The 17,662-nt window shown below is 63.5% G+C and overlaps 1 protein-coding gene across 1 annotated transcript; it reads left to right on the top strand.

Moving 5' to 3' along the window:
* Window positions 1-7,025: 7,025 nt before the first annotated feature.
* LOC134148779 (adenylate cyclase type 10-like) lies at window positions 7,026-15,796 on the top strand. The gene is made up of 18 exons (XM_062591277.1): window positions 7,026-7,203; window positions 7,825-7,929; window positions 8,056-8,094; window positions 8,625-8,768; window positions 9,208-9,416; window positions 9,696-9,792; window positions 10,120-10,208; window positions 10,501-10,692; window positions 10,929-11,050; window positions 11,506-11,582; window positions 11,906-12,095; window positions 12,391-12,443; window positions 12,837-12,990; window positions 13,326-13,518; window positions 14,081-14,167; window positions 14,559-14,842; window positions 15,392-15,528; window positions 15,633-15,796. The coding sequence occupies exons 1-18, from the start codon at window positions 7,026-7,028 to the stop codon at window positions 15,794-15,796; spliced, it is 2,514 nt and encodes an 837-aa protein (XP_062447261.1).
* Window positions 15,797-17,662: the final 1,866 nt, after the last annotated feature.

Genomic DNA, 17,662 nt, shown 5'->3' with positions numbered 1-17,662 from the left:
CATGTGGATGCTTCTTCTTTATAGTTTCTCTGGGGAGAAAATTTGTTTCTTTCTTATTGAGCTGCCCAGGTTTAAGGGTGGGGGGGGCACATGGAAGCTTTTCAGAAACTCAGAGCTTAAACTTAAACTCTTGTGCTTGCATTAAGGCTTGGAAACAGGTGACCTGGTTTCCAGCAGCCTTTGGCCCCCACTACTGCTCACCAACTGGAGCCCTGGGCTTCTGGTGACAGGAGCACCCTGCTTTAGAGCCTAGGTGTAAATATAAGATCCTGACTTGACAACCCTGTTTTTAATCTCTTGGCTCATATACCTGCCTTTGCACAGCAGAAGATTCTCAGATTCTTTGGGGCACCAGTGAGCTCTCGGGGCTGGTCCCAGCAAGCTCTGCTGGGTTTTGTGGCCCAAAGACCTTGGTAAAGGTAAACTCCCTGGCTACAGCACAGTTCTGGGGCCTTTCCTGTGCATGGGACATAATTCCTCACGCCTGTTTGTGGGACGTGGTAGGCCCCGTGCTGATCCTGCATTTCAGCGGGTGTCATGTGGTACAGGAGGAGTGCTAATGCTCCTGGTTGGCAGATAGGCACTGTCCACAGTTCTAGTGGCCACTCGCTATTTTGCCAATGATGTCCTGCGCCCCGGTGGAAGAATAAATGTGGAGGCCGCAGAGTGAGCAAAACTGTAACACAGGGACTTTGTTCTCCTGTAGTTTTATTTTGGTTCACAAAAATCACTTCTGGAGGGGGACGCTCAATTTGCAAAATTGGACAGGAAGGACCTGGTTTCAGGTCTCGGGACAGGCATTCAGAAGCTTCTCCAGGGCCCGTTCTAAGTGGTTGTGTCTTCCTCTTCATCCTCCTCCCCTTTTGCAGTGTGGAGTTCATCTATCACTGCACAGATGCCAGCCAGCCAGGCTGCCACAGTGCCAGCTGAGAATATACAGAAGCCAACGAGACACAGAAAGATGTAGTCCTGCTTGTGCAGTTGGATCAGGCAGTCCAGCTGGAGCTGTGCCTCCACTGCGGGCATTTTCAAGCCACGTAGACCTTCTGGCACGTAGCAGGTGATGTTCTCGGCACCTGCAGAGGGAAAAGCAGAAGCAAGACTAACTTGTCCGTGCCCTGAGCAATAGTGGATAGGAGTCCTGCTAGAAAAGCAGTGGAGGAGTTTCCTAAAGCCTTTGAAAAATGTCTCCGCACTTCACACTCCTTTCCCTGAACAGCCTGGGTGAAAATACGTAGTCCGTCCCTTGCCAAACTGGGTAGCCAGAATGATCAGAACAATTTCTGTGTTATTGTCGCGATAGGAAAATACTGCCGGTTGGATTATACCGCAGTGGCAAGCTGCTGTACCTGCACTGTTGAGTTCTGCTAACTGAGCACCTTCATTTTAATATAAAAGCACTAGTGATTTTTTTGAAAAAACCTTAAACATTTTCTGCCATGCCATAGGCTAAGCTGAAAGAGGTTGTTTTATGCTGGCATAGTGAGGTCTGCATCCACAGAGTCAAGCTGTGAAACTTGGGTTGTTTGCAGTTAGGGGTCACCGAGCTTGTTGTGTGGAAGAAAAAGAGGAAAGTCCTCAGTAATTCAGTTTCGCCGAAATAATGACTGTGCTCTGCCGTATTGTAGTCTAGGCCACGAGAAAACAGATGCTGGTTTTTCCCTCTGGAGCTAGTGAAGGCTGGGCGTAGTAGGAAGCAATGTCTCTTCCTGGTGTTTGTAGAAGGCCAGTGTGGCCTCCAGCACAGCCGCCTCCTTCCCCCGGGGGTTTTGAAATCAGTGCGACAGACTCGGTTACTGCGACAGAACCGTGTCGGTCGCTGCTGGAAGTGCTGGATGGGTGGTCCTTAGGGAAAGGGAGCAGGGGAGAGGGACGAGCAACAATTTATACTGTATTATGTTATGTTGTATTTTGTTATCCGTTGACGAGTGGATACAGCTGCAGAGACCGTTGGTGCTGTTATCGCTCGCTGTCAGGAGCGTAACTGTGGGGCTCGTTCACCCTTACCCCAAGCCGTCGAGCTGTGGGAACTTCCCGCCTGCGCCTCGACCGTGCGCAGCTCCAGCTGAGCATAAAATACTGGCACAAAGTGGTCTGTGAAGCTGCAGTGGCTCTCTAAAGGCCGGGACAGGGATCTGCTTGCAGCAGATTTCAGTGCTCTGCATTGCCCCTCAGTTCCGTCTGTCCCACCGTCCCTCTGCTAGAGCTGTCAGCTCCTGGGACAACCCTCGTTTTAGGGCCGCCTAGGCCTGACAAACAGGGAGTTGCTTTTCCCTGCCTGGATGCAGATAGGCGCACGTGATCCGGGGTTCCCAGCATGGATACACTTACCTGCAGCATTAAAGTTTACCCAGTTCTCACACCAGTTCCAGGAAATACAACACCTTGTGCTGACTCACCCGCAGCACGTCGCTGGGACATAGCAGCAAAGTCTGACAGAAGAGGAAACTGGAGCTGCCTCCGCTGGCTGCTGCTGAGTCTTTCCGCTCTTTCTCCCCTGCCCTGACACGTGGAAGCAGGGAGACGGGTCGTTTCTTCCCAGCCCTGGCGCAGTCTGTTCCATCTCCTCCCAGCCTCATCAGAAAGGTTTCAGTAGGTGCCTTGGTCTCTTTCCCATCCTTCCCGGGATTGTGCAGGGACCCACACGAATGCGTCCAGTCCTCGCTGCCACTTGCTTTTCTGCTCGTAGCCTTCCAAACCGCCTGCAGTGAGCTTTACTCTCCTGTTCAGGGCTTCCACGTGTTATCTCCAAACTACCTGGCAGCTGCTAGGGGTAGGACTTCTCTACACTGTTCCATAACTGTCTGTAATCTGTATGAGGACAATAAGTACCTTTACAGGCATTTACTACGCCTATTAAGACACTCAGACATCCCTAATTCTTTTCTGTCTCCAAACTACCTGGCAGCTGCTAGGGGTAGGACTTCTCTACACTGTTCCATAACTGTCTGTAATCTGTATGAGGACAATAACTACCTTTACAGGCATTTACTACGCCTATTAAGACACTCAGACATCCCTAATTCTTTTCTGTCCTAACACCAGCTTCCTTTGCCCTTCCTTACTGTTCTTTTGTGCCTTTTTCTTACTTGATGTACAGGTTTTCTCAAATTTCTTTTTTTTCTTCCCCAGCTCTCCTTCAGTATTTTATTGTGAATTACTGAGGATCAAGCTTTTTTCATTGGTGCAGTGATGTGTTCCTTTTCAATTTGGAAAACCAAATACAAATTTCATAGCTGCATAACAATTTTTTACCCTCGGCACTAGTGTTTCTGTGAAAAAGGGAACCAGCGATTACTTTGCCTCATGAATATTCAGTATCTGTGGTCCAGTTGTAGACTCTCTCAATAAGATGGAAAAGAGCTGGATTTTGGTGAGCCAGATGATGTAAGGAAAGAAGGCTTCAGTAAACTGCTCTTACTCGGGAGTAAGTGCCTTTCTGCTGCAGAAGTCAGAGGAACTCAAGCGAACGCTCATCTGCAATGCATGTACATTGATTATTTTGGATAACTTAAAACAAAAGCAAGCCAATTTGCTCTGGGATGCTGGCGGAAGAGTGGGAAAATATGAAGCCCGTCAGTCATAAGGATACAGAGACACTTTTCTGACCACAGTCTTAACTTGCATTCTGTTTCACCCTGTCAATCGCATTTCACCGGTACCCAAACCAGAACCCCCCATGGGAACAGCAAAAGTCTTTTGCTGAGTTCAGAGCATTTGGATCACGGCTTGATCCTGAGAACCTGTCAAATGTACCTGCTTTGCCAGCTAGAAGCACTGTGATAGCTGGAGGTTATAGGAACTGTCGTTTTGATCTGCTTTAGCACAACAGCTGCCATATTTTTTATGGAAAAAGGCATTGCAGGAGGCGTTTGAGGTGAAGGGGACACTGGCAGAATGGTGGGCAGCTCAGGGCTGGAGAGGCTGAGCAGAGCAGGACAGAACAGAGGCAGGAGCAGAGCACTTCCCGCATCTCCACAGAGAGAGGGGTTTTTAACGGACTGTTATGGACGCAGCGATACTGCAGCAGCAACAAAAAGATACAGTCTATCGAGCAGCTGAAGAAAAGGCAGGAAAATCAGAGCAGTAGCCTTCTCTGCAGCTCTCCCCAGAGCCTCCTCGGGCTCCTCACTCTTGGCACTGCAGCTGTAAGGTGCTTGTGACTCGCAGTGACAAAAGTGATAACAAGCTCGCAGTGATACCGCCTGCAGCTGGGGCAGGCACTTTATAGAAGTAGCAATATCCTAGCTACTGGTTACGCCGATGCGTAAAGTGAAATCCAGATCATCCCCCAAGAGGTTCTCCCGGCAGTCCAGATAGACCAGGTCAGCGAGGAAGCTCAGTTCCACTGCAGGCAGGTATGAGATCTTGTTTGCTGCCAGAATCAGCTGCCTGGTATCCAGTGGGATGGTCACAGGGAGCTCTTGCAACTGTTGCCCTGTGCAGTTCACTTCCAGGTACTGACAGCTGCACCTGCTTGGGCAGTTGATAGTCTCTGATGCCAGCCCCAGCCCCAAAAGAAACATGAGGCTCAGGGGCTGGTGTCCACCTGGAAGAGACATGATCTAACACCTCCCAGAGTGCACGGCCCCTTAGGGAGTACAGACAGACAGGCACGGAGGAGCTGCAAAGGAGGGGACCTAGGGAAGTGGTTTCGTCATTGCAGCCATGCTGACGAGATGTCCAGCGGCAAGGCTGTTGGGAAGCGCTCTGCTTCTGTGGCTCACCTGGCTCCTTGGCAGCCTGCCTGGCTGGAAGCGGAGCCGGGTTTCACCCACTTTCTGGATCTGCAAGTGCAGGGCGGTGGCTAGAGTGTCTCCATGTCACGCTCATTGCCAGCTGACACCTCCGTGATGTCAGCAGCTTGCAAAAGCCACCTAGTTTGGGGACACTGACATGACCGGCCTTGCTGAGCCCGTGCTGCTTTCGTCGGAGTGAAAGCGCACGCCTGTAGGCCTACGAGGCAGGTGCGCCCTGGATGAGGACACCAAGTGTGTGCAGGGCGGGTGTGAGCAAATGTCACAAATGTCACAAAAAGTTGCTGTCACAAATAATGTCAAAAGCCGAGGCGTGGTCATCTGCACTGAATAAACTGAATAAGTGAGCTCTGCACAATGCTACATGGCGTGTATTGGCTTTATCTCCTTTGGGGAGAAGACAACTAAAGAAGCTCTTTCAGAGGTGGTTTTACCCAGGTGTTGGCTCTGTGCCAGGCAGAGCTTAGCATAATGAGCCAATCTGTTGATGGCCTTTAAAATACCTGGGGATGCAGGTGTAAAGCAACATTGGGGGCAGTTAAGTGAGGAATCTCAGGATTTCAGAACCAAGTGCTCACAAGGTAGCAAGCACTTGAGCTTAGGCAGATGGTGCAACCTCCTCTCCCCCTGGCTGTCCAGATCCTGCTGGAGCCCAGTGAGGAGCATGCATGCCTGGGGAGCTGCAGCACAGTGCTCTGAGCCCTCTTGCAGTGTGGGAAGGGACAGACTGTGCTGGGCTGAGCAATGACTTCCTGTGGGGCAGGAGCTTGGAAAGATCACTGCTGTGATCCTGACTTGGTTCTTTTGCAGTGTCTTTTCCCAGTTTTCTGTCCCTGCCCTGGATCTGTGATGCTTTGCAATAGCTAAATGACAACCCACAACTCTGAGATCAGGACTTTCCACAGCAAACCCCCTCTGAAACCAGATTTCTTGAAGGTATGAAGATACTTTTACTGGGAGAGGAAGCTGCTTTTAGGGCCCTGAGGGCCTAATGGCCCTGACAAGGCTCACCTGAGGGCACAGATCCACCCAGCTGCCCCCCCCTGCCCATTGCAGCCCCATTTCAGCCCAGGCCTGGGTTTTCAGTCCCTGCCTGAACTACACTGCAGATGTACCTGGCGCTTTTTCTGCCTCCTGAACGAACCTCAGGCTGACAGCGTAAGCAGTTGATTTCCTGGACAGACCTGCTGTAAGTACATTGCAGCTTGTCTCCAGTCCTGTCTCTGGCCCCGTTTTGGTTTGGTCCTGAGGGGCCCATCCAGGTCTCCCTGGAGGGACCCTGGTGCTGGCTTACGACTTGCCTTGTCTGGACTGTTGCTGGGCCCTGTTACCAGCACCTGGCTGCGGGTGCCGCGTTCGGCCCCCGCAGGACCGTGCCGTGTGGGCAAGAGCACTGCCTGCGCAGAGGTTGCCCTCGGCTCCTAGTTCACCTTCCCTTGGGGAACAGGCAGCTGCAGACTGTGTGTGCGCCGGGGTGCCTAGTGTGGATACGGTTCCCTACAGCACGAAAGCTTAACACGGCCCTGGCAACTACAGCAGGGAACTGGGGCTGCCTCCTGCCAAGGCTTCCAACTTTTCCTGACTCTCTCTGATGTGCCTGGGATGGACCCAGTGGTTTCCTTTGCTGCCCTGCAGTGCTGCGAAAGCCCCCCGCCTTCTCCTGTATTTGCACGAAGGCTCTGTCCTGTTTGAGTCGTGCTGTCTGGGCGCAGCGTGCGTGCACAAATTAGGAAGCGGCCTTGCAGCTCCGTCGGGTGTATTGCTGCGGAGCTGCGTGTTCGCTGTTTGCTGAGCCCTGCGGCTGTCGTGAGGCTGCCTGCGCGGTGTGCCCCGAGCGCCCTTCTCACGGCGAAGCCCGCGTGGCTGCTAGGCCGCTTGTGCCGGGCAGCGTGGGAGGCAGCTGCTGCTTCGGGCCCCGGGGGAGCGCAGTCCCCGCGCGGGCCTCCCCGCAGCCCTGCCCGGGAGGGAGCTGCGCCGCGCTGGCCCCGTCTGGGCAGCGGGCGCGGGGCAAGGAGGGAGCTTGGGCAGCTCCCCGGCGCGCGCTGGGGCAGCGACGCCTCGCAGAGGCCGTCGGCCGGGCCTGGAGCTGGGTGGCAGCGTGCGGGTCACAGCCGACGGGCGGGTGACGGCGCTGGAGCCGGTTGTGACGCCCCGCTGGCGGCAGAGGGTCACCCGTGCCTCACAAAGGCTGGGGCTCAGTGCGCGAGTCTGCGCGGTGCTGGCTTGTCCTCCTCCCTGCTGGGCACGGGCGTCTTCTGCCGGGGCACCATGGGGAGCCCAGGGCGCGTGACGACGCCTCGTGCTTGGGAGCCGAGGTCGAAGCACTGCTCGGAGCTGGGGGAAGTGGCGGCTTACGTCCCCGACCTGCTTTTGTCTGAGGACTTGAAGCAGGAGAGCCGCTGCGTGGAGAACTTCCACGGCGTGCTCCTCTTCGCGGATGTGTCCGGTGGGTCAGCGAGCCGAGCCGCGGGGACGTGGCGGGCCTCCCGGGGTGCTGCTCATCCCGCCGGTGCTGGAGAAGGGCTCGGGGGAGACCTCCTGGCTGCTGAGGGCTTCCGCCTCGGGCGAGCGGCGCTGGGACGGAGCGGCGGCCGCGGCACGGGCATTTCCCCCGCTGGCAGCGGCACCGTGGCGTGCTTGCGGCCGCCCGCCCGCCGAGAGCGGTGCGCGTAGGACGCCGTGAGGCCCCGGGGCAGCAGCCTGGGGCTGAGCCGCTGCGCGCAGAGCTCTCCCCGGAGCTTTGGTGCCGTGCGAGCAGGGCCGGGCCTCCTCCCGCCTCCCTGGCCCCGCGGGCGGCCTGGCCACGGGCAGGAGGCGAGGCGGCGGTGGGATGTGCCGGAGGGCCCCAGCCGGCGGCAGCCGCCGGGCGTAACGTGCCGGCGTGGGAAGGGGCGAGCGGGCGCTGCGCGAGCGCGAGGAGGCGCGGGAGGGCTCAGGCGGCCGCGCTCGCTGCCGGAGGCCGTCCTGCGTCCTCCCGGCCGCGCGTCTCTCGGCCGGGGAAGCTGCCGGGGCCGCCGGCCGTGTCGGCGCTGCCTGACGCCTTTGCGCCCGCGTGTCCCCGTCGCAGGTTTCACTGCTCTGACGGAGAAGTTCAGTCAGAGCATCAACCTGGACCAGGGCGCGGATGAGGTGGCGCAGACCCTCAACCGGTACATGGGGGACATCCTGGAGGGTAAGTGCCGCCCCGCAGGGGCGCGTGGCGCCGGGCCGCGAGAGCGGAGCGCGGCCGGGCAGCCTGCCGCTGCCTCCTTGCACCAGGCCCAGGTGCAGCGCTGCTTCTGCTTTCTTTTGTGTGCAGAGCTGCTGGCTTTTGGAGGGGACGTCCTCAAGTTCGCAGGTCTGTCCGCGAGGGAGAGCCGCGGCCTGGGGCGCTGCAGCTGCCGGGGAGCGCTGGAGAGAGGGGAGACGGAGGCGGGAGGCGGCCGAGCGCGGAGGGGGGGCCGCGTGCTCAGCCCGGTGCCCGGGGGAGCCGCCGTGCGGGGCGCCAAGCCGGGAGCTGCAGCGGGGCGGCGATGTGGCGCGGGGGTCGGGCAGCGCGGGAGCTCGGGGCGCGGGGCAGTACGGGGGAAGGAGGGGGCTTGAGAGAGGCCGCGCGTCCGTGCGCTGGGTGGGACGGGCGGGGGTGTCCGGGTTCCCGCAGCCCCCTGAGCCCCTCCTGCGCTGCCAGCGTGGCCGCTGTCACGGCCGGCCCGCGCGCGGGGAAGGTGGCCCTGTGCCCAGGGTGCGGCGGGCGGGGAGGGGAGGGCGCCTCCGCGCCGGGGCGTTTCCTGCGGCACGCCTGCCGGTTCCCGCCGCCCCCGCGGGCGGGCGCGGGTCCGGGGGTGCCCGGTCTCGCGGGAGCCGTCCTCACGCCCCCGCTTTCCCCAGGGGACGCCGTGCTGGTGCTGTGGCGCGTTCGGCAGACACAGCTGCGGGACACCGTCGGCCTGGTGCTGCAGTGCAGCCAGCAAATCCAGGCCAAGCACGGCACCCGCGACACGGACGTGGGCCTGAAGCTCCGCCTGAAGATAGGTACGGGCCGTGCCGCGCTCGCCGCGCCGCGGGCGGCCGCAGCTGCAGCCGCGGGGCCCCGGGCAGGGCCGGGGGGCTCTGCAGCCCCGGGCGGAGGGCGCGATCCGCGCGGGGCCCCGCGGGGCTCTTCTGCGCGGAAGGTGGCTGCGCGGTCGCGCGTGGGGAGGCGGCCGCCGGAGGGGGCTGCCCTGCGAGCACGCGGGCAGCGGCAGCCCTGCCGGCCCCTCGGCAGACACCCCGGGCAGGGCCCTGTGTCCGCAGGGCCCCGCTTAGGCCCCGCGGCCCGTCCCTGGTCGGTCTCGAACGCCTCGAGACAGAGGCCTCCGCTCGCCGCGGTCGGACGAGGAGCCCGCGCGCAGGGCCGAGCTCCGGGCTCGGAGCTGCGGGGGCTGCGCGGGCAGCAGCGCGCTCTGCCGCAGCCGTGCTTGTGTCTCGCCAGGCATCTCTGCAGGGCACATGTCCTTTCTGACGGTCGGAGACAAACAGGAGCAGCGCTTCCTGATCGTCGGCCAGGCCGTGGGGGACGTTTGGCAGGCCCAGAACCTCGCCAGCGCCGGCGACGTCATCCTGTCCGCCGGCTGCTGGGAGCTCTGCAACCAGAGCAGGGTCAAGGCCAAGTGCCTCAAAGGCCGGAAGGCTGCTGTGAAGGTGAGCAGGACGGCGTCCGGAGCGCCGCTGAGGAGCCGGCCGTGGGCGTGAGGGGGAAGGAGGGAGAGGGCTGCGGAGGTGAACGTGGAGGGAGCTGCAGGGGTTGGCGCAGGTGGGGAGCTGCAGCTGCGGCCCTGCCGTGCGAGGGCTGGCTCTGGAGTCCGCTTGCTGGCTTGGAGGAGGGGGCGGTGGGCCCTGGGAGGGTTTGGCTCGGCGGGCGACGGCTTCCGTGGGCCGTGGAGCTGTTGCGGAGCCCCGTTTGTTCGGGGGGGCCTCTAGGTTACAGGCGTGGAACGGATGTCTCTCTCCGAGCGGGAAGACATCTCCTCCAAGGTCGCCCGAGCGCGGCTGAGCTCCTGCTCCCCTCAGCAGCCAGGTGAGCCCCATGCTCCTGCCGCTCTGCGGCTGCCCAGGCGGGTCGGGGCTTCGGCAGGGCGCAGCGGGGAGTAACGCCCTGCGCCCTCTCCCGCTCGCGCTGCAGCGTCCGTGGCCGCGCTGAGCTCCGGCGCGGGGGCTCGCTGCCTCCTCCTCCCCCTTCGAGGGGGCTGCTCTGGCCGAGCGCGTGCGAGAGGAACCGGCGTGCGGGTGGAGGAGCGCCCTTCTCGCGGAGCGCCAGCGGCAGCCCCTGCCGTGCGGTGCCCCCGGGGCAGCTCGGCCGTGCCGTGCCGTGCCGCCAGCGAGCGCCTGGCTCTTCCTTCCTTAGGCGTCCTGAGGCCTGCCATTACCCTGGCCCCTCGTCGTGCCCTGGGGAAGCTGCTGCGCAAGTACCTGCCAGCAACGGTGCTGAGGAAGGTATGGCCACGGCTGCCGGCGGCCGCGTCCTTGGCGGGCGGGAGGAGCCGCGCGTGGCCGAGCGGGAGCTCGCGAGAGAGCGGACGTGCCGAGACGGGGCAGCCTCGGGCGAGGAGCTGGGGCAGCCGGCGGGGCGCGCTGCCCGCGGCAGGAGCCTGCCCGCCGCGTGCTCGTGCGGGGAGAGGGGCGGGCGGCGGGGGGCGGCTTTCCCTCTGCCCTTTGCAGGGGGTTGTTCGGGCGCGACCGTGGGGGACGAGAGAGCCCCCCGCGGAGTCGCGCTCCTGTCTGCCAGCTCGACGACGGACAACCCCTGGAGTACTTGTCTGAGCTGCGGCCGGTCACCTGCCTCTTCGTCAAGCTGCAGTTTGCTGCCCGCGTCAACCTGACGCACATCTTCAAGGCCATCCAGGACAGCAGCGTGCTGATGTCGGAGATCCTCCGTCCGCACAAGGGCGAGATCAACAAAATCTCCATGTTCGACAAAGTGAGCGTGGGGGCGCGGGGCACCGCGCAACGGGTGGGCAGCAAGGGAGAGGGGAGCGTGTCCGTGCGCTGGGCAGCGGGGAAAGGAGACGCAGCTCTGGCTCGGCGGAGGGACGAGCGGCCTGCGGCCTGGGGCTGCCGCGCAGCTCTGCCGGCCTCGCAGGAGGCCGGGGCGTCCCGGCGCGAGCCGTGTGCCGCCGGCGTTGTAACGGGGCGTGCTGCCTGTGTCCTCGGCAGGGCTGCACGTTCCTGTGTGTGTTCGGACTGCCCGGACAGAAGGTGCCCTGCGAAAGCGTTCACGCCTTGGAAAGCGCCGTTAAAATCTCCAGGGCGTGCTTGTCGAGGCCGCGGAAAATCGAGTGAGTGGGGAGGCGTGCTGCGCGGGCCGTCGCCGGGGCGGCGGGGGTGGTTTGCCAGAGAGAGGTGCCCTCTCGCTCGGCCCGCTCGGTGGCGGGGAGGAAGGAGGCAGAGCCCTGAGCAGCGGCAGCTGCCCGTGGGGCTTCGCCGGCCACGGCCGGGGCAGTTTCTCCAGCGCGCCCAGGCCAGCGGGGGCCCCGGCAGGAGCCCTCGGAGGGCGGCAGCAGGAGGGCACGAGGCCCGGGAGCTGCCGGGCCCGAGGGGAAGGGTTGGGCCCCGCCTGGCTGCTCCGGGCAGCCCGTTCCCGCTGCGGGCTCACGCTCGCGAGCTCCGCGCGCCCGCAGGGTTTGGGCTGCCGGGGGGCTGGCGGGGCGAGGGGCGAGGGGGTGGCGGTGGGCGGGCAGGCGGGGCTGCGCGCGGGCGCTGCTGACCGCCCGCCGCTCTCCGTGCGCGGCAGGGCGGTCTCCGTCGGGGTCACCAGCGGCACCGTGTTCTGCGGAGTCGTCGGCCATCGCGTGAGGCACGAATACACAGGTACGGCGCGGGTGTGCGAGGAGCGGGCGTCTGGGCCGGGTCTGTCCGACCAGAGCCGTGCGCCGAGGGCAGAGGCGGGGCGGCGGGGAACAGGCCGCTGCCCGCGCGCGCCGGGCTCGGCCGAGGGCTCGGCCCGTGGCCCGCGGGGAACGACCGGGGCGGAGCGGGTGCCGCCGCGGGGCAGGGCCAGGGGCTCCGAGCCATGTTGGCTCGCGAGGGTCCGGGGCTCGTCCGAGCTGCAGGCGACGCAGCCGTCGGCCTCGGAGGGTGCGGCGGGCCGCTCGCAGAGGCGCGTGAGCGTGTGCTCTCTCTGTCTGCGGCAGTCATGGGCCAGAAGGTGAATTTGGCAGCTCGGCTGATGGAGCACTACCCCGGGGTAGTGTCGTGTGACGCCGCAACCTACGCCGCCTCCCGGCTGCCCCGCTCCTACTTCAGGGAGCTGCCGGAGGCCAAGATGAAAGGGGTTGTCGATCCTGGCACCGTCTACCAGTACCTGGGGATCTCGGAGAAGCCGTGAGTGTGCTCGTTGAGCAGGGTTGCTTGGCTGGGGCCCGGCGGCCTGGTGGCCGCACTCGGGGTCCGGTCAGGGTCGGCAGAGAGCAGCCGCTGCCCTGGCCGGGCTTTGGCGGTCTCCCGGGACGACCTTTGCAAGGCCGACTTTGCCGTCCCCCGGGAACTTTGGGAGAGGTTCCGTTGCAGGGCTCAGCCTCCGTGAACTGCTCCCCGGGAGCAAAGCCTGGGAGCGCGACTCTGCGTCCTCCAGCTTCTGCCTCCCTGCCTGACTCTCGTGTTTCTCTCCCCCTGCTAGGGTGCTCGGCACGGGTGTCCCGAAGGCGAGGTCCGAGTATTCCCCGTTGCTCGGTAGGTGGAGACCGCCTTGGTCTCCTGGAAGCCCGTTTCTTGCCCTCGGTACCTGTTAGCGCTGCGCCGGGAACGGAGCAGCTTCGTGCTCTGGGGCGGCGCTGCCTGCAGTGGCCGTAAGGGGTTGGTGCAGAGCTCGGCTCCTGGCTGGTGCCGGCATTTGGGGCTGGGCCACAGCTGGGGCCGGGAATCGGGATGAAGCGGCAGCTGCTTGCTGCCGTGCTCTGTGGGTTGCACGGAGGGAGCTTCCAAGTGGGAGGGAGGAGCGCTGGGTGGGGGCGGGCTTGTCGATGGGGTGGAGGGAAGGCGACTTGGCGGCGAGAGGGAAGGGTGCGGAGGGTTCTTTGCTTTTCGGCTCACTGCAAGAGCTTGCTTTCTGGTTTGCCTTCCCAGGTCGGGAGAAGGAGCTCGCCCTCTTTGAAAGCCACCTGAACGCCTATGTGGCTAGGAAAGAAAGCCACATCCTGGCGTTTGAGGGCGCGATAGGCTCCGGGAAGAGCCACCTCTTTAGTGAGCTGGCCTGCTTAGGGCAGGCCGCTGGGCACAGGTGAGCGTTGCGGAGCGGTACCTGTGGGTGCCTTCCCCCGGCCAGCCCCTGATGTTCTTGGGGTGCTGGAGCTCCTCTGCCAGTGCGCTTGGCCCTCGCGCTGCAGCAGCCCCGAAAAGCCTCGTGGAGACGCTGCTCAGGGGCAGCAGCGCGCTGTTGTCCGAGGTGTCGAGGGAGGGCGAGGCGTCTTTGGGGCTGGACACAAAGCAAAGTAGAGCCCGTGCTGAGGGCTCGTTGTGCCGCTCCAGAGCGAAGAGAGAAAGCCAGTGGCCTGCCGGGCAAATGGTGTTTGGGCAGCTCTCTGGATCTCACTGCCTTTTGCTTTTGCCTGGCAGGGTAGTGGCTGTGGAGCTGACAGAGCTAAACCAGCGGCAGGTCTTCTCGGCTGTGCACATGGTGCTGGCCATGGCCATGGGCCTCCAGGCCTGTAAATCCTGCAGTGCCAGACAGCTCGTCCTGCAGGAAAAGCTCCGAGGGCTCATGGAAGAGAGCAGCTACTGCCTGCTCAATGTGCCCTTCCTGGTTAAGGTGAGAGGGGGAGCCGTGCCTGGCGCCGGCGAAGACTCGCTTGTGCGCTGCCCTGCGGCCGCTCTGGTGGGGAGTGGGCTTAGCTGGCTGGTGGGGAGAGCAGGGGGGCAGCACAGGCTTCTGTTTATGGGCGCAGAAGGGGGCTGCCTGTTGGGGGTGAGTCCCGGTGGCAGGCTGCTGCAGGCAGCTCCTGGGGTCTTGCGCAGTGGCCTGGAAAGGGCATTGCGGAGAGGCTTTGAGCACCAGCTCGTGGGCCCCGTCTGAGCTTGCTGCTGCGTGAGCGGTCTGCTCCACGGCGAGGGAACAAGCTCTTCCCCCTCCCCACCCCAAACGCCTCCCTCCCATACCCCAACAGCTCTGCCGCAGACCCCCAGCAGAGGAGCCCTGTTCGAGGCTCAGGGTGACGTCCACGCTGTCTCCCCCGCCCGCGGCACTGTGTGGGGGAGAGGCGTAAGGTGCTGAGGGCAGCTGAGGTGTTTGGCTCAGTTGGACTTGTGTGGTGGGCAGGTGTGCTGAAACGCCCTGAAACTCTCTTTCTCTGTGCCTGTGCTTTTCTGGCCAGTTCCCACTGTCGGAGCAGGTGTCCAAGATGAGCGGTGCTCAGAGGACAGTGGAGTTGGAGTCGATCTTCAAGAAAGTGCTGCAGAAGGTGAGCAGTTCTCTGCGTCCTGGGTCGGAGGAGGAAAGCAGGCTGAGGGCTGTGCAGGAGAGCGGTGGGAGGTGTCGAGAGGACAGCGTACCGGAGCCCTTGCCCTTCAGAGGCTGGACTGCCCGTGCCGTGCCCCCTGGTTGCTGTCCCCCTGCCAAGTTGGAGGGCACGTGCGCAGGAGGAGGCGGAGGGACGGTGTCTTTGTGCACCAGCTTGCGCGAGAGACCTTGAAGTCTCGGAGACAGGAAGAGCCGGGGAGATTCTGAGCGGGGGAGAGGAGAGAGACTTTGGAGCGTGCCGTGTCTGGAGAGAGGCCGGCCAAAGCTGCTGCCGCGCAAGGTGCTAGAGAACGGCTCCGACTCCCCCAGCCCAAACAAGCTGTTTGTTTCAGACCGTTGAAGAAGACGTTGCCCTGTTTTTCATCGACAACGCGCAGTACATCGATCCTACCTCCTGGGCTGCGATGTCGCACGTGCTCAGGGACGTCCCGATCTTCCTGGTCGTGGGCTTTGCTCCCGGGCACTGTGGAAGGGAGAGGCTTTGTAAAGCAGCTGCTGACATCGTGAAGCTGCAGCAAACGACCTACGTCCAGCTGGAAGAGCTGCAGCCTGCAGCTGTCGTGCAGAAAGCCTGCCACGACCTCGGAGTGGTCAGCGTGCCCCGGGACCTGGAGACGTAAGTGCCGGGTAGGGCCTCTGAGCTCTCTCCGACGGGTGGAGCCTCTGCCGAGGGCGGAAGGGAGCGGACGCCCAGGAAAGGATGCGGGCGGCTCCTCGGAGCACCGCCGCGTCTGTGACCGTCGGCTGGCGGTTGTGAGCCGGGAGCGGGCAGCCGCCTGTGCTGGCGGACATGGAGCGTAGGTGGTGTCGGCCCGTCCGCGTCGCGCTGCCAGGCAGGGAGGCGGTGGTGCTGGGCCCTGGGGTGGCTGAGGTGTGGCAAGGTGCGGGGGGCGATTTGGAGGGGCCCAGGTTCTCGCTGGTGCCGGCGAGGACGGAGGCTGCTGGGGACAGGAAAGGAGGAGGCGGCTTGCTGCCCTGTGCCTTGGGCACTGTCCGCGAGCGCTTTCCTGCAGGTTGCAGCAACTGCTGCGTCTTCAGGGCAGCTCGGCTGGCAAAGGCCGTGGGAGTCGCGGCCCCTCGAAAAGGGAGGTGCAGCTGTGGCGAAGACGCTGGCCTCCGGCGCGTCCGTCCTGCGCCAGTCCCTGCTGGATCTGCTTCTTTGCAGGTTCCTGATGCAGAGAAGCTACGGGATCCCGTATTACTGCGAGGAGCTGCTGAGCTACCTTCGTCGGCACGACCTGCTCCTCTTCCAGCAGCAGCGGAAGCAGGAGAAAGCCGAGGCCAAGTGGGAGAATCTCTTCAGTAAGCATCTTTGTGGCTGGCTGCCTCGGTGCTGTGGTGCCTCTCCCACAGCCCTTTCTTGCCCTGGAGTTGCCCCGCGCCTTTGGCACGGTCGCGTGTTGCAGCAGCGCAGAGCGAGGTCTGGCTCGGGCGTGGGTTCCCGTGCCGCTGGCCGCTGGGACGGGCGGAGCAGAGGCTGGGGGTTTTGTTGGCTTTGAGAGGAGCAGCGGTGCCGCTGTGGCGGGAAGTGGCGGTCGAGGAGAAGAGGCGCTCCCTGGCGCTGAGCTAAGCCCCGGTGCGGCCGGGAAGGAGCATGGAGTGGGGGGTTACTGCGGAGCTGTGCCGGGAGTCGCGTGGCCACAGCGTTCCTCGTCCGCGGCTGGATTTGTGCTGCCGCCAGGTCCAGGAGCCGCCGGACGTGCTGGGGGGTGACTGCTCGAGGGTGGAGGATGGAGGGAGGGGAGGAGCAGCGACGTTTGCGAGCGGGAAGTCGGGGCTCGCACGGTCTCCGCGGCTAATCGCTTCCTGCTGCTCTCTTGCTGCGCTCAGCTTCTGGGACGGAGGCTTCAGCAGCGGCCGCGTGCTGGCGCGCCGGGGCGGGGAAGGAGCGCAGGGTCTGCGCCGTGAGACCTGGCGTGGACCTGCAGAACACCGTGCTTCCCCCGACCCTGAAAGGTGAGGGGCCGAGCCCCGCCGGGGCGGCTGCTGGCCGCACCGGCCGTCTTTCCGGGGCCTCGCCTAGAGGGAGGCGGCGTGTCCGGCTGCTGCAGCTTCCCCTGCCAGCTCTGGGGCTCCGCTGGGAAGGGGGCCGTGGTCCCGCTGGAGCTCCCCGTTTCCAGGGGTGCTGCCTGGGAGGGTGTGAACGAGCGTCCCTGCCCTCTAGCCGTGTCCTTGCATAGTGAAGCTGGTGATGCAGCCCTGCCCACGCCTTGAAGGAAGGGGGGGGGTGGGTCGTTCCCTGGAGCGTTTCTGCTTTTCCCGCTCCTTGCTTCCCGTGATTGCCGGAGGAGCAGGGCCACCTTGGAGACGTGTGCCCTGCCCAGCAGCTTTGGTGCCTGGGAAGCAAGGCTAAGGCCTGCCGCCTCGAGCGTTGCAGCTAACGCAGCCTCTGCGGCCTCAGCCTTGGCCGGGGCCGAGAGAGAGACCTGTGCCTTGTTTTTTTGGCAGGGATTGCGCTGGCTGAGCTGGACAGCATGAAGCCCTCCGAGCGGATGGTGTTGAAGTGCGCAGCCATCATCGGGCGGACGTTCACCCCCGAGCTGCTCTTCCACGTCCTTCCCAGGTGGACCAGGACAAAGATGTACAAGACCTTGGATGTCCTGGTGAAAGGCAACCTCCTGAAGTGGCTGAGTGCTGACGAGGTGGCAGAGGACGGCAGCGTTGCCACCAAGGGATCCTCCAGCTCTCTGCAGGAAGCAAGCGGTAAGTGTTGCTAAGGCGTCCCCGGGAGCGTGGTGGGATGCTGGGCACGTCTTGCTGAGCGGGAGGAAGGAGCTGCCCGTGGCTTGCTCCTGCTGCCGGCAGCACGGGCGGCTTCTTCGCGTGCGGGCTGTGGCGGCCCTGAGGTGCGCCCAGCGCCAGCTCCAGCTGCTGCAAAGCCCCGTTGCCTTTCAGATGCCCCGAAGGGGTCTGCGGGCGAGAGCGAGACCGCGAGGCTGCGGCGCGGCGTCCTGGCCTTCTGCGCCCCGCTGCTGCGGGAGGCTGCCTACGAGCTGTGGCCCAAGGCGCAGAGGGTGGCCATGCACGGCAAGTGCACGGCCTTCCTGGAGAGGCGGGCGCACAAGTGCCGGTGCTGCGGCGGGGGGGACTTTGTGCCCTTCCACCGCTTGGCTGTCAGCAGCAGCAGCAGCAGCCAGGAGGGAGAGAGCTGCGACGGCACCGCCAGCGAGCGCTGCTCGCCCCGCCGGGAGGCCTCCTTGGCGGCAGAGGAGGAGCTGAAGAGGGCCGTGCTCCGCACCGCTCCAGGTATGCTCTGTGCTGTGCTCCGGGGCCCGGGCCCTGCCCGCCGCGGTGGCCCAGCGAGCGGACGCGCTCCTCCGTGCGAAGCCCCGTCCGCAGAAGCGTTTCCCCGAAGCCTCGGGATGCTTCCGGCGCAGGGCGGACGCTTCCCCAAGACTAGCTTAGCCCTGCGCCGAGCGCAGCGGCCCACCCAGAG

Source organism: Rhea pennata, chromosome 18, assembly GCF_028389875.1.
Source record: "Rhea pennata isolate bPtePen1 chromosome 18, bPtePen1.pri, whole genome shotgun sequence".
Classification (NCBI taxonomy): domain Eukaryota; kingdom Metazoa; phylum Chordata; class Aves; order Rheiformes; family Rheidae; genus Rhea; species Rhea pennata.
Note: the sequence above shows the minus strand (reverse complement) of the source record. Positions and strands in the feature narration are given on the sequence as shown.